Consider the following 16241-nt stretch of genomic DNA (forward strand, 5'->3'; position numbering starts at 1 on the left):
ACTTGCTTGCATGTGGGTCCTTTACAAAGTTTGGGATGTCAGACCTCTTGTGGTGCTCCAGCAACTGCTTGTGAGGCATAAGCTCCAATATCCTACCAGTATGTAATCTCTGAGGAAAAGCAGAAAGGATCAGTTTTAGATAGGTAAAATTTATCTTTTTTTTCCTTAGCGTAGGAAACTGTTGCTGTCCTGGCTCAAGCAGTATACCTTGCTAAAACCTGTGCTCTCTGTAGAAAGTGTCTACAGAGCTGGTGATGTGCTTCCTTTTGATCAGCCACGGCCTTGAGCTGACCTGAAACTTCTGTGAATCTAGTAGTTGTTTTGGTGGTCCATAAAAACATGGCAACAGTTTAAGCTCCCTTCTAACAGAATCTACTTTAAAGCCTAAACCCCACTGCTTTGGGTAAGATCAAAGGTGCGTTTAGCCCCATAATTTGTCTTTTACACTAGTCTGCTCTGACTGCTCTGAGTGAGCATTAAGCAGCAGGAAAACATAGAATGATACTTCCTTGCTCTAGTCTCTTGCTTTCTGGCTGTACGTTTGTTGCCTTCTTGAGCTAGTTTGTATCTGAATCATCTAACTATGAGGAGGCCTAGCCTTCACTGACTCTCCAGTCCCTCTTGAAGCCGTGTATTCTGGTCTCTGCAGTGATCCGTAGTGAAGAATTCCGTATTTTAATTGTAATGTTTAAGAGTAGCAGTGACACAAAAAACCCTGAAGCCCAACAAATGTGTTAACTGATGATTTCATTGTACTCTTAGTTATTTTTTTCTGCCATTTCTCTAAAAATTCCCATTTACCTTCTCACTACTATATATGAATTTGTGGGCCATTGTTGTAATTCCTTTCCATTTTGAAAAACGTGAGACTTCCCCTAGATAGCGAAGGATAAGCGAAGACAGTTCTTGGCTCCAATTATTCAAGAACCAGAAGTAGGTGCAGAATTCTAAAATGCAGAAGCACTGAGGATGTGTGATGCCTTCATGTTTTGTGCTTTGTGCTTCTGTGTCTCTTCCTTGCAACTCCTAACACCAATGACGAGCACTGAGTTAATGTTTTCTAAGAACTGTCTGTACATACATATTTGAATACGGCTTTGTTTTGACTAATACCTAACTTGGTGCCCACCACAGTTGTGCATTTAAGTAGGGTCATTGGCCCCAGGAGTATTATATATAATTTACGACATATAATGTCTTACTGTTTTTTTTGTTCAAGACTCCCAGGCTTACAAGCACATCTTCAGTCTTAATTCTATATTTTTGTCAACAATTATTTAGAATTGCACACTTCAGTTATAGGAACTGTTTTTCCCCTCAAACAAAACTTGGTTGTTGAGTGCTTTTGAGTGAAGTATCTTGTGTGAGGTTTTCAGTTAATTGTAAATTCCTATTCATGTATTTATTCCTTATTGCCATTTTTTTGCCCATACTCTCTTTCCAATGTTAGATTTCAGCTTGTAGGTTATACAGAATAGGGGTAGGTGTATGATAATGGCCTTAATAAGGTGATTTGCCTTTCTTTCCCTTTTTCCCCTCATTTGGTATATGCTTCAGCAGCACTGTTGCTGCTGAATATCTCAAGTTATGGTCTGACTAGACTTTGTCCTGGCTAATTTGCATAGTATTCAGGTTGCAACATGCACAGTAGGTCATTCTTACTGTATCAATTCCTAGGTTAATTCTGAACATCAACAAGGCAACCCCACAACCCCACGTTTTTTTCCAGAATCTGTGTGATTATAGTTTTTTTTTTTTCTTCTCTCGCCCCCACCCGCCCCTTAGCATTGTTTTTTGGAAAGTTGCTTATTTGAAGCAGCCAGTTTGACAGGCTGTGGCATGGTTGCCAAAGGGTTTCCACCATTTTCACCATTTGTATTGTAAAAGCCTTGTTCTTCCCTGCAGTGTATTGGGGAATTTTGCTCTTTTTGTGTATGACACTACAGACTGGGTCGTCTTTCTCTGTTTGCTGTGATGTTAAGTTCCCATTTTTAGTCTGAAGATTTTGCTCAGGCAAGATACCAGCTCTCCAACTGCAAGGCCTGCGTAAATGACATCTTTGAAAGAGAGCATGATTTCTCCTAATTCAGCATGTTGGAAGATGTCAAGTTTCTCTTTTATCCAGCTTTCATCTGTGAGATCCCTCTCGTTTAGGCATTTGTATCTACTCTTTAAAAGACAGAGCAAAAGGGGAGGGAGGTCTAACACAAACCTTTTTCTGCAGCAAGCGAAAGCACTGCATTTCATGTTTAGCTGTTGACAGAGTGTGCATCTCTGTCAGCCCTGGGCTTTATATATACCTTTATCTGGAAGTGGAACCCTGCCTGGAGGTCTGTTTTTTGCCAGCTGGGAGGAAGTCTGTCAGTTCCTACTTGCATTTTTAAGCTGTAACACAGTAAAACAAACACTTTTCATTGCTATGTGGTTACTGTTACTTTCCAGAATATTTGCTGGAGTCCATTAGGAAAAACTTCAAAATCAGTAATTAAAGTGGCAAAGTTCAGGTTTTCCTTCAATCAGCTTCTGAGGTATTTGGTCAAGTAGCTGATGCTTTGTTCTTTGAAAGAGTCTCACTGTTAGCTTAGCAGAAATATTTACTGACAACTCAGCCACTGAACTCTTAGCCAATATTGCCTTGCATTGCCTACAAATTTGATTTTGTTCTGGCTTCCCTCTAAAGTCAGGGTAATACTTTTCTTACATTGGAACAAGCTTCTTTGGAGGATGAATGTCAGTCCTTTTTCTGAATTTCTCTGAATTCTCTCTGAATTGTCTCTGAGAATGGTGTCACATCATTAAGGTATAAAAAAGACTGTGTTCCTCTTGTGTGTCCCACTTACACACAGACACGACCTCCAGAAAAACCCAAATCAAAAAAACCCCAACAAAACCACAAAATCTAACAAGACTTGTAGACCTCTAATAGTTAGTCTCCCTCCACTGATACATACTTAGTAATTTAAGTATTACAGGAGTTGAGTTGCTTTCTGGTTCGGGATGTACAGCTCTTTTGGGGTAGAATAATGCATTATAGATCTCAATGACTTCCATATGGAGAATGTAATTTAAAGTCTTGCTTTCAGTAACCTAGGCTTGTTCACTTTAAATATGTTTAGTAATTCATGCCTCAGAGATGCTCTGTTAGCTTTGTCTATTGTTTCAATGCTTTTCTGATTACTGTCTCTAGCTGCTACTGAACTAGACCTGTTTTTCTAGTTATTACAGGAATTGTGCACAGTTTTTAATGTAGACTTGCCATGTCGTGTAAAGTCTTCCCAGCTGGGAATCATTAGCAATAAACAGACGCACACCAGCGCCATAGTGAAGCCGCAGTCTAGCTCATGCTCTTACATCTGCCAGCACTGCCTTGTCCATCTTGGAGATATTGGTGAGTTTTTTGAAGGAAAAAGAGGTGGGACATTAAGTTCTACCTGTGTTCAGCCCTCATGAAGAGAGATCTGTACATCCCATGGGCCAAATGTGCTGCAAATTAGTAGCTGATGGTATGTTGGTGGTTGCTACAGCGGGAAAGGTCTGGAAAGTAATGCTGTTACATTTCTGATGTGCATTACACATTAACGCATGGAGAGAGTTAACCACTAGTTTTCAGTGATTTGCTAGAATCTGTCTTCTAGCATAGGAGATAGCTGATAGGCATAGTTAAATGTTGAAACCAGTAACTTACAAAAGCTTGTTTTAGCAGGCTTAGCATAACTCTCCATTTCAAAACATTACTGTTACATCTTATATGTAAAGGCAACAGTTAGAAACCCAGCCTTTCATAAACCAAGTTTCTTTTTTACATTAAGTACAACAGGTTTACTTCTTTGTTGATGAGAGTAGAACTGTGTTGTAGGAAGCTTTCTTTTCACAGGAATCTGCAGTTGCTTTTGTAATAATTTAAAAGCAGATTTAGTTGCTGATCGTGCAAAGAAGTATGAAAAATTTGTGTAGCTGTCTGGATGTGATGCTGTTGGCATAGCACCTTTCTAAATAAGAACTGAGAAGCTGTGGCAATAAGATCTGAGGAAAAACAACTGCCTTCACATTCGGTGTTTTGAATCTTCGCTGCTTCATGTAATTGTGTGTTCTTCTGATGGCTATTTCTAAAATAATAGTAAAATGCTCTTCGGGTTGTATTAAAGTAAGTACAAGATAGTTGAATTTTTTGTCTTAACTTGTTTTTTTTGTTGTTGTTTTCTTAGCTCGCTATAGGAATCAGACCAGTCAGGCAGAGTCTTACTACAGACATGCAGCTCAGCTTGTCCCTTCTAATGGTGAGTCAGGGTTCGTTTTAGGTTCATAATTCCAAAGGAAGATTTGGGTTATTGCTTTTCTTGTGTGGCAGTTGGAAACTTGTGATTTTTATATCAGCCTCTCTTCCCAGATACCCGAAACAGTCATGCATCAAAGCCTGACCCATTGATAAATCAGTTAGATAACAGCTGTTTACCTGATCTGTGTCACTTGTCTCCTTTTTATGAAGATTTAAAAACAAAGAACCTAATACAGCTTCACTCCAAGGCTTCACTATTGCTACATTATACTGTTACATTCATACATTATAATTAATGAACACTTGCCTACCAGCATAATTTTTTTCTTTTATTGTTTGTTCACATGCCAGTTTAGCTACTAAGCTTTATAAAATTGGATTTTGTGAGTTGTCATGAAAGTTAAGATTGGCTTACGGTGGTCCAAAATAGGGATGGTGAGAGAAGGATAAATCATTTTAAAGCCAGACTGCTGAAACTAGTATTTCAATTTTTTAGCCAGTTATAGTCTACCTGAAAAAGTCTCCATATTCTAACTGTAGAAATTTTTACTCACTAGACAAAAAATATGAACAACTCTTTACAGCTAGATTTGCCTCATGAGGTAAAACTGGGCTAGATTTTGTCCAAATAGATAAATGTTGGTGGCGAAACCTTTGTTTTGATAGTATCTTCTTATTTAGACAAAAAACATATGCCATATTTAACACACACACACATGAAAAAAACCCTGACAAAACAAAAAAACCTACAACCCAAATTTGGAAGCTTTTTAATTTGAGTGATACTGGTATAAGGCTGGGGGGAAAGCGTCAGCAGACGAATCTGAACGTTGTCTGTTGAACAAGTTAGGAGTTTGTGCTCCCTTTCCAAGTGAACATATTTATTCTGGAATCTAGCACATTTCACTCCATGACAACTTGTGTCTGTTTTCTTCCTTAGGTCAGCCTTATAATCAGTTGGCTATTCTAGCTTCCTCCAAAGGAGATCACTTGACCACCATTTTCTACTACTGCAGAAGCATTGCTGTGAAGTTCCCTTTCCCAGCTGCCTCCACTAACCTACAGAAAGCACTTTCTAAAGCACTGGAAAGGTAAGACTAAACATAATGTATTTGTGCTTGGATGAGATGGGAGAGAGTTCTTCCAAATGTACCTCCCTTGCCAGGAGTTATTTATATTTGGTAGTAGAAACAGAAATTCCTTGATCCCTGTTCAGTCACAGCATCCATACACATGTATGAAACAAAGAATAGTTTGTGCCTGGCATGCTCATGAGTGTGAATAGTGAATGCAGGAAATAAGCATTTGTGCCAACATGAAAAAGTAGCTTTGCATGAGCATTCCTCCTTTCCTGAACTACACAGAAAAAGTTTGTAATGCTCTGTACAGCTGTGTTTAATTCCAAAGACTGAAGTCGGGTATTTCTGTTCTGGATGTAGTCGTGATGAGGTGAAGACTCGATGGAGTGTGTCTGACTTCATCAAGGCATTTATTAAATTCCATGGCCATGTGTACCTGAGTAAGAGCTTGGAGAAGCTGAGCCCTCTTCGAGAAAAGCTGGAAGAACAGTTCAAGGTTAGTTCCAACAACATATTAGTTACTGTATTGAGGAGCGTATTTTCAGCAGCTGAGTTCTGAAATTACAGTCCAATACTAACTTTCACATGTTAAAATACAGGAAGCTCAAGTAGCCAGTTACAGAATGTTTGCATCACAGCTAACACTCGGTAGTTCTGTTGACTTCTGCAAATAGTAGGATTTTTTTCCCATTTGTCATGTGCTGTGTTGTTGTTGGAAATACAGGAGAAATCAATGACTATAGCTGATTTTCTGCTCTTTAACCTGGATGATTCTTGGATACCTGTGAAGGGCACTTGATTCATCTGGGAAGTCTTGGCTCAGTTTCCTGAAGAATTGAGAGCTTCATTTTTGGATGGCGTTCATTCACTCCCACTGGTTATTAAGGCTGCTTTTAATCTTCCTCAGACAACTTGCCTCTCCTGTCAGTGGTTTGCCTTTAAAACCAATGTTCCAGTACAGCCTTAATTTGTGTGTAGACTAGAACTATTCAGAACACGTTTCCTCTGGAAAATCCAGGAGTACCCATTAATTATGTAGCTAGCTCAATAAGTTGGGCAATATAGCCAAGATTGAAACAAAGGGAATTTTTAAGGTATTTATACAAGGTAGTACTATTTCAAAGTGGACTTTGTATTAACTGTTGTGTGGCTTTTGGAAACCACTCTGCTTCAGCATCTTCATTTGTGCCGAATGAGCAAGTAGTATGGATATGTTCAACAGAGCAAATGTAGTGGATGCTTTTCCAAATTAAGAAAGGGGGACACGGTCTTAGCAATATAAAGAATTACAAGTGTTCTTTACAGTGCCTGTTTGTGTTTTTTGCATTGAATTGGGCTGCTAGAGCTAGGTCCAAATGTTCCTTAAAATAAAACAGACGAAACTCCACAACTTATGAATTGTATGAGCTTTGAATGTGAACTGCTTGAAGCAATGTTGTTTCAAAATTAAATAATTGTGTCTTGGCTGTTGAGCAAGTACTGCTTTTTCCACAATGCTTATAATCAATAATTATGAGCATTGCTCAGGCATGTGGAGCAGTCTGATTTTTCTGAACTGATCCAGGGTGTCGAGAGAGCTAATTGAGCCCTGCTTTGTTGCTTAGATTACTTTTTTGTTTATATTTAGCAAATTAAGCCTTATGTTGCATGAGAGCAACTCTTCTGACTTAAATGGGTTGAATGGATGTGAAATTGGCTGTATGACGGATAATTACTTGTAACTGTATGGCTGATTTTACCTCTGAATGAGAGTGGTCGTAGGGCTGGGAGTGTTCAGCCAGGCCCACAGTTCTTCTGCTGATAGCTCTGCCAGTTTGAGTTGTTGGCTGTAGAGTGCTTCATGCCCTTAACTAAAAATCAAGGTGGCACATGGAGCCCAAACCTTCTCTGTTGCTTATGCTGGTTAATCCACTTGCCTCCCTGACTTCTGTGTCTGAAGATAGTAAGTTGGCTGTGGCTTAGGATATCTCCTTTTTTTTTTCACTAAGCTTCAAAAGAAGCTGTCCTGGTTCAGCTGGGATAGGGTTAAGAAAGAGAGGGGGAAGGGATCTCCAGCCGGGTTATTCATACCACACTGACGTCAGGTCTGGGTGCGGGCGCATGGGAACTTGCTTCCTTGTGGCTTTGGTCGCGGGAAGCACGGGGCTGTCTGTATCCATTATGGTATTTCTCTGTATATCTTTTGTCTTGTTTACTGTTATTACTGTTTACTGTTGTTATCATTGCTACTGTTGTTGTTCAGATTGTTTATCACACTGTTGTATTAAATTACTTCTTACTTTAACCCGAGTTTGTGCCTCACTGCCAGCCCGACTGGCTGAGGGTGGGGGAGGGGCAACAGTAATGTGGTTTCCGGTCCCGGCAGGGTTTAAACCACCACAGAAGCATTAAAGGTTCTTCTCTTGTTCTGAGAAAGGTGTCTTTTACAACATAGTTACTGAAATGCATTTGTAAATAGCTCATGCTATTTTAGTCCACCATGGCATTCCATGACCCATGAAGTCAGATGTGGAATTAGTCTTTAATACATAACCACACAGTAGTTGAATTTTCCTGGGGTGTTTTTTTAAAATGTTACCTTCTCCATGCTGTTTCTTCAAAAGACTGAAAAAGACAGTGGATATACATGCCTCTGCAATTCTTGCAGTTGCATTGCAACGCTGTCATTGAACATTAAAGTTGCACTTGCTCTGAAAGAGAACCATATCCAAGGGGATGTTGATTTTTTTTGTGCATATGAGTTGGTGTATGAGTAAAAACCTTGGGCTTAACAGCTGTGTCCTCCTGAGAAGCCCAGTGCTGTGTTAATAAGGATGACCTAAAATAAAATCTAGAATGAATGTTGCCTTAAGGGCAGAAGCCTTAGTCAAGCAGTGAAGTAGCAACCACTAATCCTTTCAACTGTGTGTTTTACCATATAGAAATACATCCTTTGTACATGTGTCTTTGCAGAGGTTGTTATTCCAAAAGGCCTTCAATTCTCAGCAGTTAGTACATATTACTGTTATCAATCTGTTTCAACTACATCACCTGCGAGACTTCAGCAATGAAACAGAGCAGCACAGCTACAGCCAGGATGAGCAGCTCTGCTGGACACAGTTACTGGCTCTCTTCAGTAAGTATGAAAACTAGCTGATTTTTGTATTTCCTTTTTATATGGATCCATTAGGAATTTGCTGTCGGTATGTAGCTTAATGGTTGTGTGAGGTGATGAGAATAGACATTATAGGAGAAAGTTGAGAGACATGGTTGTGCAGGATCATTTAGCAGTGCTGACTAACGCTGAATCTACATGCCCTGGATTTTCTCTGTCTGAAGCCTTACAGAACTCTGCGTCCTTTCCCTTGTTGTGAAGGAGCACTTTAGTGTGGGTGCAAAGTTAGAGCCACTTTGGCGGTGGGTAATACTGCATGTGAGGGGCTGTTCCACAGCTGCCTGCAGTGCGGTTTGAGTTCCTTTGAATGGAGCTAGTTCTGACTCAGCAGGACTGAAGTTGAAGCTGACTGGACTAGGACCTCACCTGCTTCTGTGCTCTTGATAATATCAGTGGGGAGATAAGTGGGAGCGAAGAGCATTTTAGTCACATAGTGCTGATTTGCTTAACCTGATCCAGCCCATGATCAGCCTGGCCTTGTTCATAAGCACCTAAATTTCTGAATAGCCGAATTTCTCCAGATTGAAGCCTAGAGTTGATTCTGAAAGCACCGTGGTCACACTGGTGTGGTTACTGTTTCTCAGCTTGTGTGCCCTAATGAGTCTGAGCTGGGTGCCTGACTGCAGAGCTAGCTCTGGTGCATTTGTGTGCCTGCTGACCCGGGAGAGTGAATAAAATGCTGGTAGATAGTCGAGTTAATTTTGAATAAATAAATGAATTATATTTCTGTAATGGGTTTGTCTTGCTGGATTTTGTTAACTGAATGGTTTGCCGTGACACTTAAAGGAGAGAGGGGGGAAAAAAAACCACGAAGATTTTACTTTATGTGCAAAACTGTTGAAAAAAAAGATGTTCTGATCTGCTGGTGGATTGTTTAAGATTTAAGTAATTGGGCTACTTTGTTCTAAAGAACTAACTCGTAAAAAATAGCGTTCATGGTGGGATGTGATTGCATAGGTTATTTGGTCAGCTTTAAAGTGTCATTCCTGCATCATTTGATGTGGTTTGGTTTTGGTTTTTTTTCCTGCTCTGTTTCTAGTGTCCTTTCTTGGAGTTTTGTGCAAGTGTCCTTTACAAAATGACTACCAGGAGGACTCTGGGGCTGCATATCCTCTTCCAGCTGTGAAGGTTTCAATGGACTGGCTGAAACTTAGGCCCAGTGTTTTCCAGGAGGCAGTGGTTGATGAAAGACGGTAGTGAGTGTTAATCTTGCTTTTGATACATTTAATTGCTTAAAGTAATAATAACTGATAACACACAAATTAGTAATGGGAAGAATGATCGTGTAACTCGTTATTACAGACATCAAAATGATAGAGAATGTATGTGCTAAAAAGTTCATAAAACATGAGACTTCTGGGCTACGTAAGAAAATGCACTGTTTTAATTGGGTTGATGTTTGCATGTAACTTTTTAACATCAGTTTGATCTACTTTATAATGTCCGTCTCAAGCATGACTACTGACTGTACCCTTAGTCTAATCTATTGTAATGACTTCTCAGATTTATTGAGGTAGGTGGCAGAAGAATAAACTTAATTTTGTGCATTAAGCCATCTCTTGGGCAGTGCTGGAATCCGTTTTTCTTGGCTCATCATCCAGGAATTAAACTGAATTTAGTAGAGTAGGTATTTAAATGCAGCACAGGCATTACTGTTCTGGACTGTTGCTCTGATTTTTCATTTCTGCCTCTAATCTCATAAATTTAGGCTTAAATAGTTCAAAACTCACCAATTTTTTATAGCCTGATAACTTTTCATGAATTATAGCAATTTAAAGTGTTTCTGACCTGTAAGGTCGGTCTTCAGATCAGAGTGACTGACACAGTTGAAAGAATATTTTTCCTAGAATGGTCACTTTAAGGAAAACAGTGTGAAACCAGCTTGCTTAGTTAATCTTGTGCAATGAGTCCCGGTGTTTTCAGTTCTCTTGGCAGTGTGTGCTGCAAGTTACAATTCTAGCCAAGGCTCACATTTTCTGTACGTTAATGTGTGGGTAGCAGGGGTCCCTATAACCTCTGTTTGCTAAATCAGTTATAAGACTTGCTCAAATGTGTGCAAAACCTAAAACCCTGGAGCTTTGGGAACAATTCTGGGGTTCCTGAAGGCAAGATTAAGTAAAATAAGGGTTCACAGATAGTTTTGAGATGATAATTATTACTGTGTGCATATTCTGAAAGAAGACTATAGCATTATTTTAATAGGGAAGATTACTACTTCATATAGTCTTTGCAAAGAAGAGTTGGCCAGAGTAGGTCCTTCTGCCCATAAAATTATCAGGTTCTCTTTAAAGAACATGCCTGGGTTTTGAATCCTGGTGTGCTAACATGATGTTCTCACGTACCATCCTACACAGTTGTGAGGTGAGCAGTAAACAGCTGTAAACTGCACACCTGAACTTGAAAAAAAAGTTAAGTACCACTGAGATCTGTCAAAATGGGTGTTAGTAACCATTACATTTGTTGGCTCTCAAAAGTTGAGATGGCTGTCCATCTTCCTCATTATTTGTAAGGATGAGAGTTTTCTTTTTATTTCTATTCAGAGATCCTAAGGAAAATAATTATTTGCAGGCTACACACAGATGGCTTTATTGGCCTCTGTTTAATAACCTGATGTGTGTTTTATATTGAAAAGGCTTTCCTACCCTGATTTCATACTTAATTTTGCTCTTGGTTCTAGAAATAATCCTTATTTCTTTTTAAACTTTCAGTTTTCCCCACTCTGTGCTTATTTTCCTGTGGATAATTAATCCTACCCCAAAACTGTATGAACAGCTGAACTAGGAAGGAAACATATTTACCTAGAAAAATAGATGAATCTGAAGGCAAGAACTGAGGACAGAAATGGCTATATCGCTACTAGTGTGTGCTCTTTGGAAATGAGTTTACCAAACCTGCCCTTTGGAAGCCACATTAGGTCTACCTTTATATCACTCTCTTTAGAGATCTCTTATTATGAAATCTCATTATTTCAAATGTTGTACAGAAAGATTGGAGCTTACTGTAGGTTGCAACAGACTCACACTCTCTCTTTTCTCCTCCTGTTCCTTGTCAGTTATGGGAAGGAGCTATTGCTTAGTTCAGTGTAGAGAATAAACAAGCATGTTTCCAATCCCTGCGGTGTGCAGGAAAGTGGCTGACCTCAGGCTGTCAGGTGCTTGTTGCATTCTCCAGTCCAGGTGATGGTTGGCAGCCGAAAGCCTCACTGAGGGAGGACGCATTCATTTCACTAACACTAAGCGCAGTGCGCACCTTCCTCACATAGCTTTCTGTTGCCTCCATGGACTTGGTGCCCATTACTAAAGCATAAGAAGGATGCTTAGACTTTTGGGTTGGAGCTTTTAAAAAAACAGGAGAAAGCAGCCTGTAGGTGGCAGTTAAACGTTAACCACCCATGCCGTGATCGTTGCAATTTTTAAATTATTTGCTCCATGGCCTTTGTAAAGAATTTCCAGTCATTGCGTGTACTGGTGTTGCCAGTGCAAAGCAGGGAGACTGCCATTTAACCTCTAGTTTAATGGTCTTAGTCAGTGCAAGTCTTATTTAGACTCTTACCTTTCTGGTAACGATTTCAGTGCTACAGTACAGTGTTAATGTTCACAGAACAGAGTACTTCTGCACACCTGTATTGTGATAAATTGTTCTTCTCAACTGAGTAATTTACTGTGCCTTGAGAGCAGTCAGCTTTGGACTGGAAAACACGGATTGCAAACAGGTGCTCTGAACTTCTGCTCATGAAATAGTTTTGTCTTGTTAAATTCATAGTAGGCGTTCTGACTTGCTGGATACTGAAACAGTATGCTGCTGAGTCTGGCTGCCTTGGTAACTTCAGACTGACTTCTAAAAAAACTTTTAAGTTCTTCAAGAAAGTGATCGTTTCCCTGATACTTGAGAGAAACTTTAACTTTTCTTGGGAATCAAAGGATTAATGGAAGCTGTGACTAACAGAGTTCAATATTGTCTTAGTAAGGTGGGTAGATTCTGTATTTTGTAGTTTTCACTTATAGTTTGTTTTCTGGTTTGTAGCATATGGCCCTGGCTGATTTCTCTTCTAAACAGCTTCCAGCCTCATGAAGATGATCTATCCAATAATAATAATGGTAAGGATGCTTTTAGTCTGTGCTGTAAAGAACTGGGAACAATGCCCATTATTCCTGATGTTGTGGGGAATTGTGGTTGAAGAGCAAATAAGGGAGCAAGTTGTATTCTAGTATTAGGGCATATGAATACTTTGCAAATGCTGCTTTCTTGTGCCAAGCAGACTTTACTCTGCTTTATCATTCCTGAGCTCCTCAGCTTGCAGGGTGGACCAGTATAGATGAGCATGTTAATAAAACGCTTTACTATGTACAGTGACCTTGCTGAGTTACCTACTTATAATACTGTACTCAGTGCATCTGTGCTTTCCTTAATGCTGTTTACTGTCTATTCCCCAGCAACCCCGCTTCCAGAAGAATTTGAGTTGCAAGGATTCCTAGCTCTGAGGCCCTCGTTCAGGTGGGTGACAGCTGAAGGAAACTATACTCTTCCTGATATCATTACTTTGATAGATGTTGACCTGTTCCTTAAAATATCTTATTCATGACTAATGTGTGGATTGAGGTAGGTATCTTTGCAAAACAACTACAGTAGACAATGTACTAAAACTCTGGCTAAAGTAATGAGCTTATAATATTGCTCATGCCTTTTTTTGTTTTTCTTCTGTAGTCTTCAGAGTAGTAAATTGAAAGGGGAAAAATATAAGTGAGGAACAGAATACTTTTACATGAGATCTGCTTGATGTGTTTTCAGTTTGCTGATTTTTCACTCTGTCTTTAATTGTGCCCCTGTGCCTAACATCCTGCAAAAATGCCAACTAAATACTAGATTCATTCACTCAACTACTTTTGTGATTTTGATTATCACACAGATGAGCTTTCAGCCTTCTGTTTTTTAAAAAAACACCAAACCTCTTTAATGTAGATGCATCACACCAGAAGAGAATTGCATCTGTAAATCAGACATCTAACAGTCATGTTTTGAATAGGATCTGGTGAAATTTCACACTTCCAGCTGGTCAATGTTACTCTATTGTATTTGTAAAGAAATATGATGTTGCAGAGTGTGTAATTTAATATTATTCTCTGTCCTGTGTCAATACTAGGAACTTGGATTTTTCCAAAGGCCACCAGGCAATTACAGGAGATAAGGAGGGGCAACAACGTCGGATACGGCAACAGCGTCTGATCTTCACTGGCAAATGGATTGCTGATAACCAGCCGAGGTAATTGCAAGTAGCATCTGTGTTTCAGTTGATGGTGTAAGCTTAGGTAATGCCAGGTGCTGGAGTTGAACTTCATTTTTCTCAAGATTTGACACAACAGTTAGATAAGTGAATGCAAGATTCTGGCAGCACTGATAACATGTTCTGTGGGTCAGCATGCCATTGCTTCATAGACTGATTATGATAGCTATCCTGGCTTTGGCTGGGATAGAGTTAACTTTCTTCCTAGGAGCTGGTACATTGCTGTGGTTTGGATTCAGGGTGAGAATAATGTTGATACACACTGAGGTTTTAGTTGTTGCTAAGTAGTGCTTATCTCTTAAGTCAAGGATTTTTTAGTTTCCCATGCTCTGCCAGTGAGGGGATGCACAAGAAGCTGGGAGGGAGTGTGGCCAGGACAGTTGACCCACAGTAGCCAAAGGGGTCTTCCATACCACAGGGCCTTATGCTCAGTGTATGAACTGGGGGTGGGGTGGGGTGTGTGTGTGTGGCGCAGATCATTGCTCTGGTGTTAGTCAGCAGGTGGTGAGTAGTGGCATCGTGTGTCACTTTGTCTTGGATTTTATTTCTCTTATTGTTATATTCCTTTTCATTATTATTATTATTGCTACTATTATTTAACTCTGTTTTAGTTATTAAACTGTTCTTATCTCAACCCATGAGTTTTACTTTTTTTTTCTGACTCTCCCTGATGTTCCACTGGAAGGGAGGAGAAGTGAGCAAGTGGCTGCATGATACTTAATTGCTGACTGGGGTTAAACCACAACAATAGGGAATGCATTTCTAGTAAAGCATCATGTTTGAGTCCTTTTTAGTGGTACTGCAGCACAACTAAGTGGAAACAATATTTGAAGTGGTACCAAGAGTGTTGGTATGTGAGCGTATACCATGCTAGAGAATGCCCTTAGCTGGGATTTTTGTTTCTGGGGTGGAGGGGCATGGTGGATATGCTGCCTTTCTACTTTTCTAATTTGGGGAAGTGGGTTACCCTGTGGAAAGCTATTCCTACTCACTTTTCAATTCCTTTCTGTCTTTTTCAGGTTGATTCAGTGTGAAAATGAGGTAGGAAAGCTGTTGTTTTTGACAGAAATCCCAGAATTATTACTAGAGGACCCTAGTGAAGCCAAAGAGAGCCTCGCCTTGCAGGAAACATCTTTTGCAGAGCCACTATCTACAGATGGGAGCCCTGGACTCAAATCCGTTCTGTCCTCTGGCAGAAGCCTGAACAACTGTGACACAGGAGAAAAACCAATGGTCACGTTCAAAGAGAACATCAAGCCACGGGAAATTAACAGAGAGCAAGGGCGAATCTATGCCCCTAAAGATGTAGGTAGGGAAAGACGGGACTATAGCAAAGGAATAGTAGCCAATAAGAATGATGGAAAGAAGGATAACAATAAAAGAAAGAATGAAACCAAGAAATGCAGCTTGGATAAGTTACAGGAAGCAGGAAAACAGAACGTGGCAGTTCAGGTAAGCCTTTAGATCAAAGGAATACTGTGTCTTAGGCAGTGCGATGTTTGCGTCACCATCACTGTTTATATAGAGTAGAGTTGAGGCCTCACTGTGGGCCCTGCAGATACAGCTAATGCACAAAAGAAATGGAAACACATCTATCTCAAAGAACAGGTATTAGTGATCTTTGGGTCCCTGCCCTTTTCCTTGATGCTGTCTCAGTTTGTCATTGCGGAAAAGGTAGGGATCAATGAAAGGTAATTTTGCTATGCTAACTTAAAAACCAGATTTCTACCTGTTGTTCCGCAAATATTCAGGCTACCAAGGCAGTTTGCATGGTCAGGTCTTAGTAATGCTCTTGGTCTGTTGTGAAGTAACTGAGTACTCTGCATTTTTGGTTCAGTTGACTTTTGTGCACATTCAATAAATTAAACACATCACAAAAGCACCCAGTTATTCATGTGGAATAAGATCCTCCATACCGTGCATGCAGTCAGGTGGCCTTCTGTGGAAGTAAGGAAAGGTACACTGCACATAAACTGTAATTTCTGAGCTCAGGCACTTGCTCAAAATTGTTGGTTTTCATATTAGCTACTCTTTTCTGAGTCATATTTTTGAGGCATGCTTTTTTCCCCTATTTCTGTGAGCATTATGTACAAAAATGCTCACCTTGTAAGTAGATAGTGAATTTACTGGTCTGACTTCCATTGACTTGTAGTAAATAAGGGTATAGAGTTTCAGGGTTGATCTGGTCTGTACCTGGATAGTTTGGCTACATCTCGGTCATTCCCTGATGACATCTGGAGGCAGTTAGTGTTAGTGACAGACTTTATTATTTCCTGAGAAACTGTGTCACTTCTTCACTGTTCTTGCAAGTGGAAATTATTTCCTAGTGCACTTCATCTCTCTTGCCTCTGTGGAAGCCTATTACTGCTTTCCAGGACAGGTCTGCAGAGTAACTTAAGTTTTCCTCTTTGCAACTGCTCTGAAAACCTGTGTAATTGAGGTCTTGTTTTC

General features: G+C 39.9%; 1 protein-coding gene across 7 annotated transcripts in view; it reads left to right on the forward strand.

The window, feature by feature from the left end:
- SMG7 (SMG7 nonsense mediated mRNA decay factor) overlaps positions 1 to 16241 on the forward strand; it is a 55315-nt gene that overhangs the window by 24562 nt on the left and 14512 nt on the right. For 6 of the 7 annotated variants that reach the window (XM_074907029.1, XM_074907030.1, XM_074907028.1 and 3 more), the window contains 10 exons: positions 3217 to 3388; positions 4206 to 4277; positions 5217 to 5367; positions 5716 to 5851; positions 8308 to 8470; positions 9549 to 9705; positions 12533 to 12606; positions 12943 to 13003; positions 13650 to 13769; positions 14810 to 15242. In XM_074907029.1, the coding sequence (XP_074763130.1) occupies positions 3217 to 3388; positions 4206 to 4277; positions 5217 to 5367; positions 5716 to 5851; positions 8308 to 8470; positions 9549 to 9705; positions 12533 to 12606; positions 12943 to 13003; positions 13650 to 13769; positions 14810 to 15242 (1539 nt within the window). The remainder of the gene's footprint in view (positions 1 to 3216; positions 3389 to 4205; positions 4278 to 5216; positions 5368 to 5715; positions 5852 to 8307; positions 8471 to 9548; positions 9706 to 12532; positions 12607 to 12942; positions 13004 to 13649; positions 13770 to 14809; positions 15243 to 16241) is intronic. The other variant, XM_074907031.1, reaches the window with a different exon arrangement.

The sequence above is a fragment of the Athene noctua genome, chromosome 5 (genome assembly GCF_965140245.1).
Source record: "Athene noctua chromosome 5, bAthNoc1.hap1.1, whole genome shotgun sequence".
NCBI classification, from domain to species: domain Eukaryota; kingdom Metazoa; phylum Chordata; class Aves; order Strigiformes; family Strigidae; genus Athene; species Athene noctua.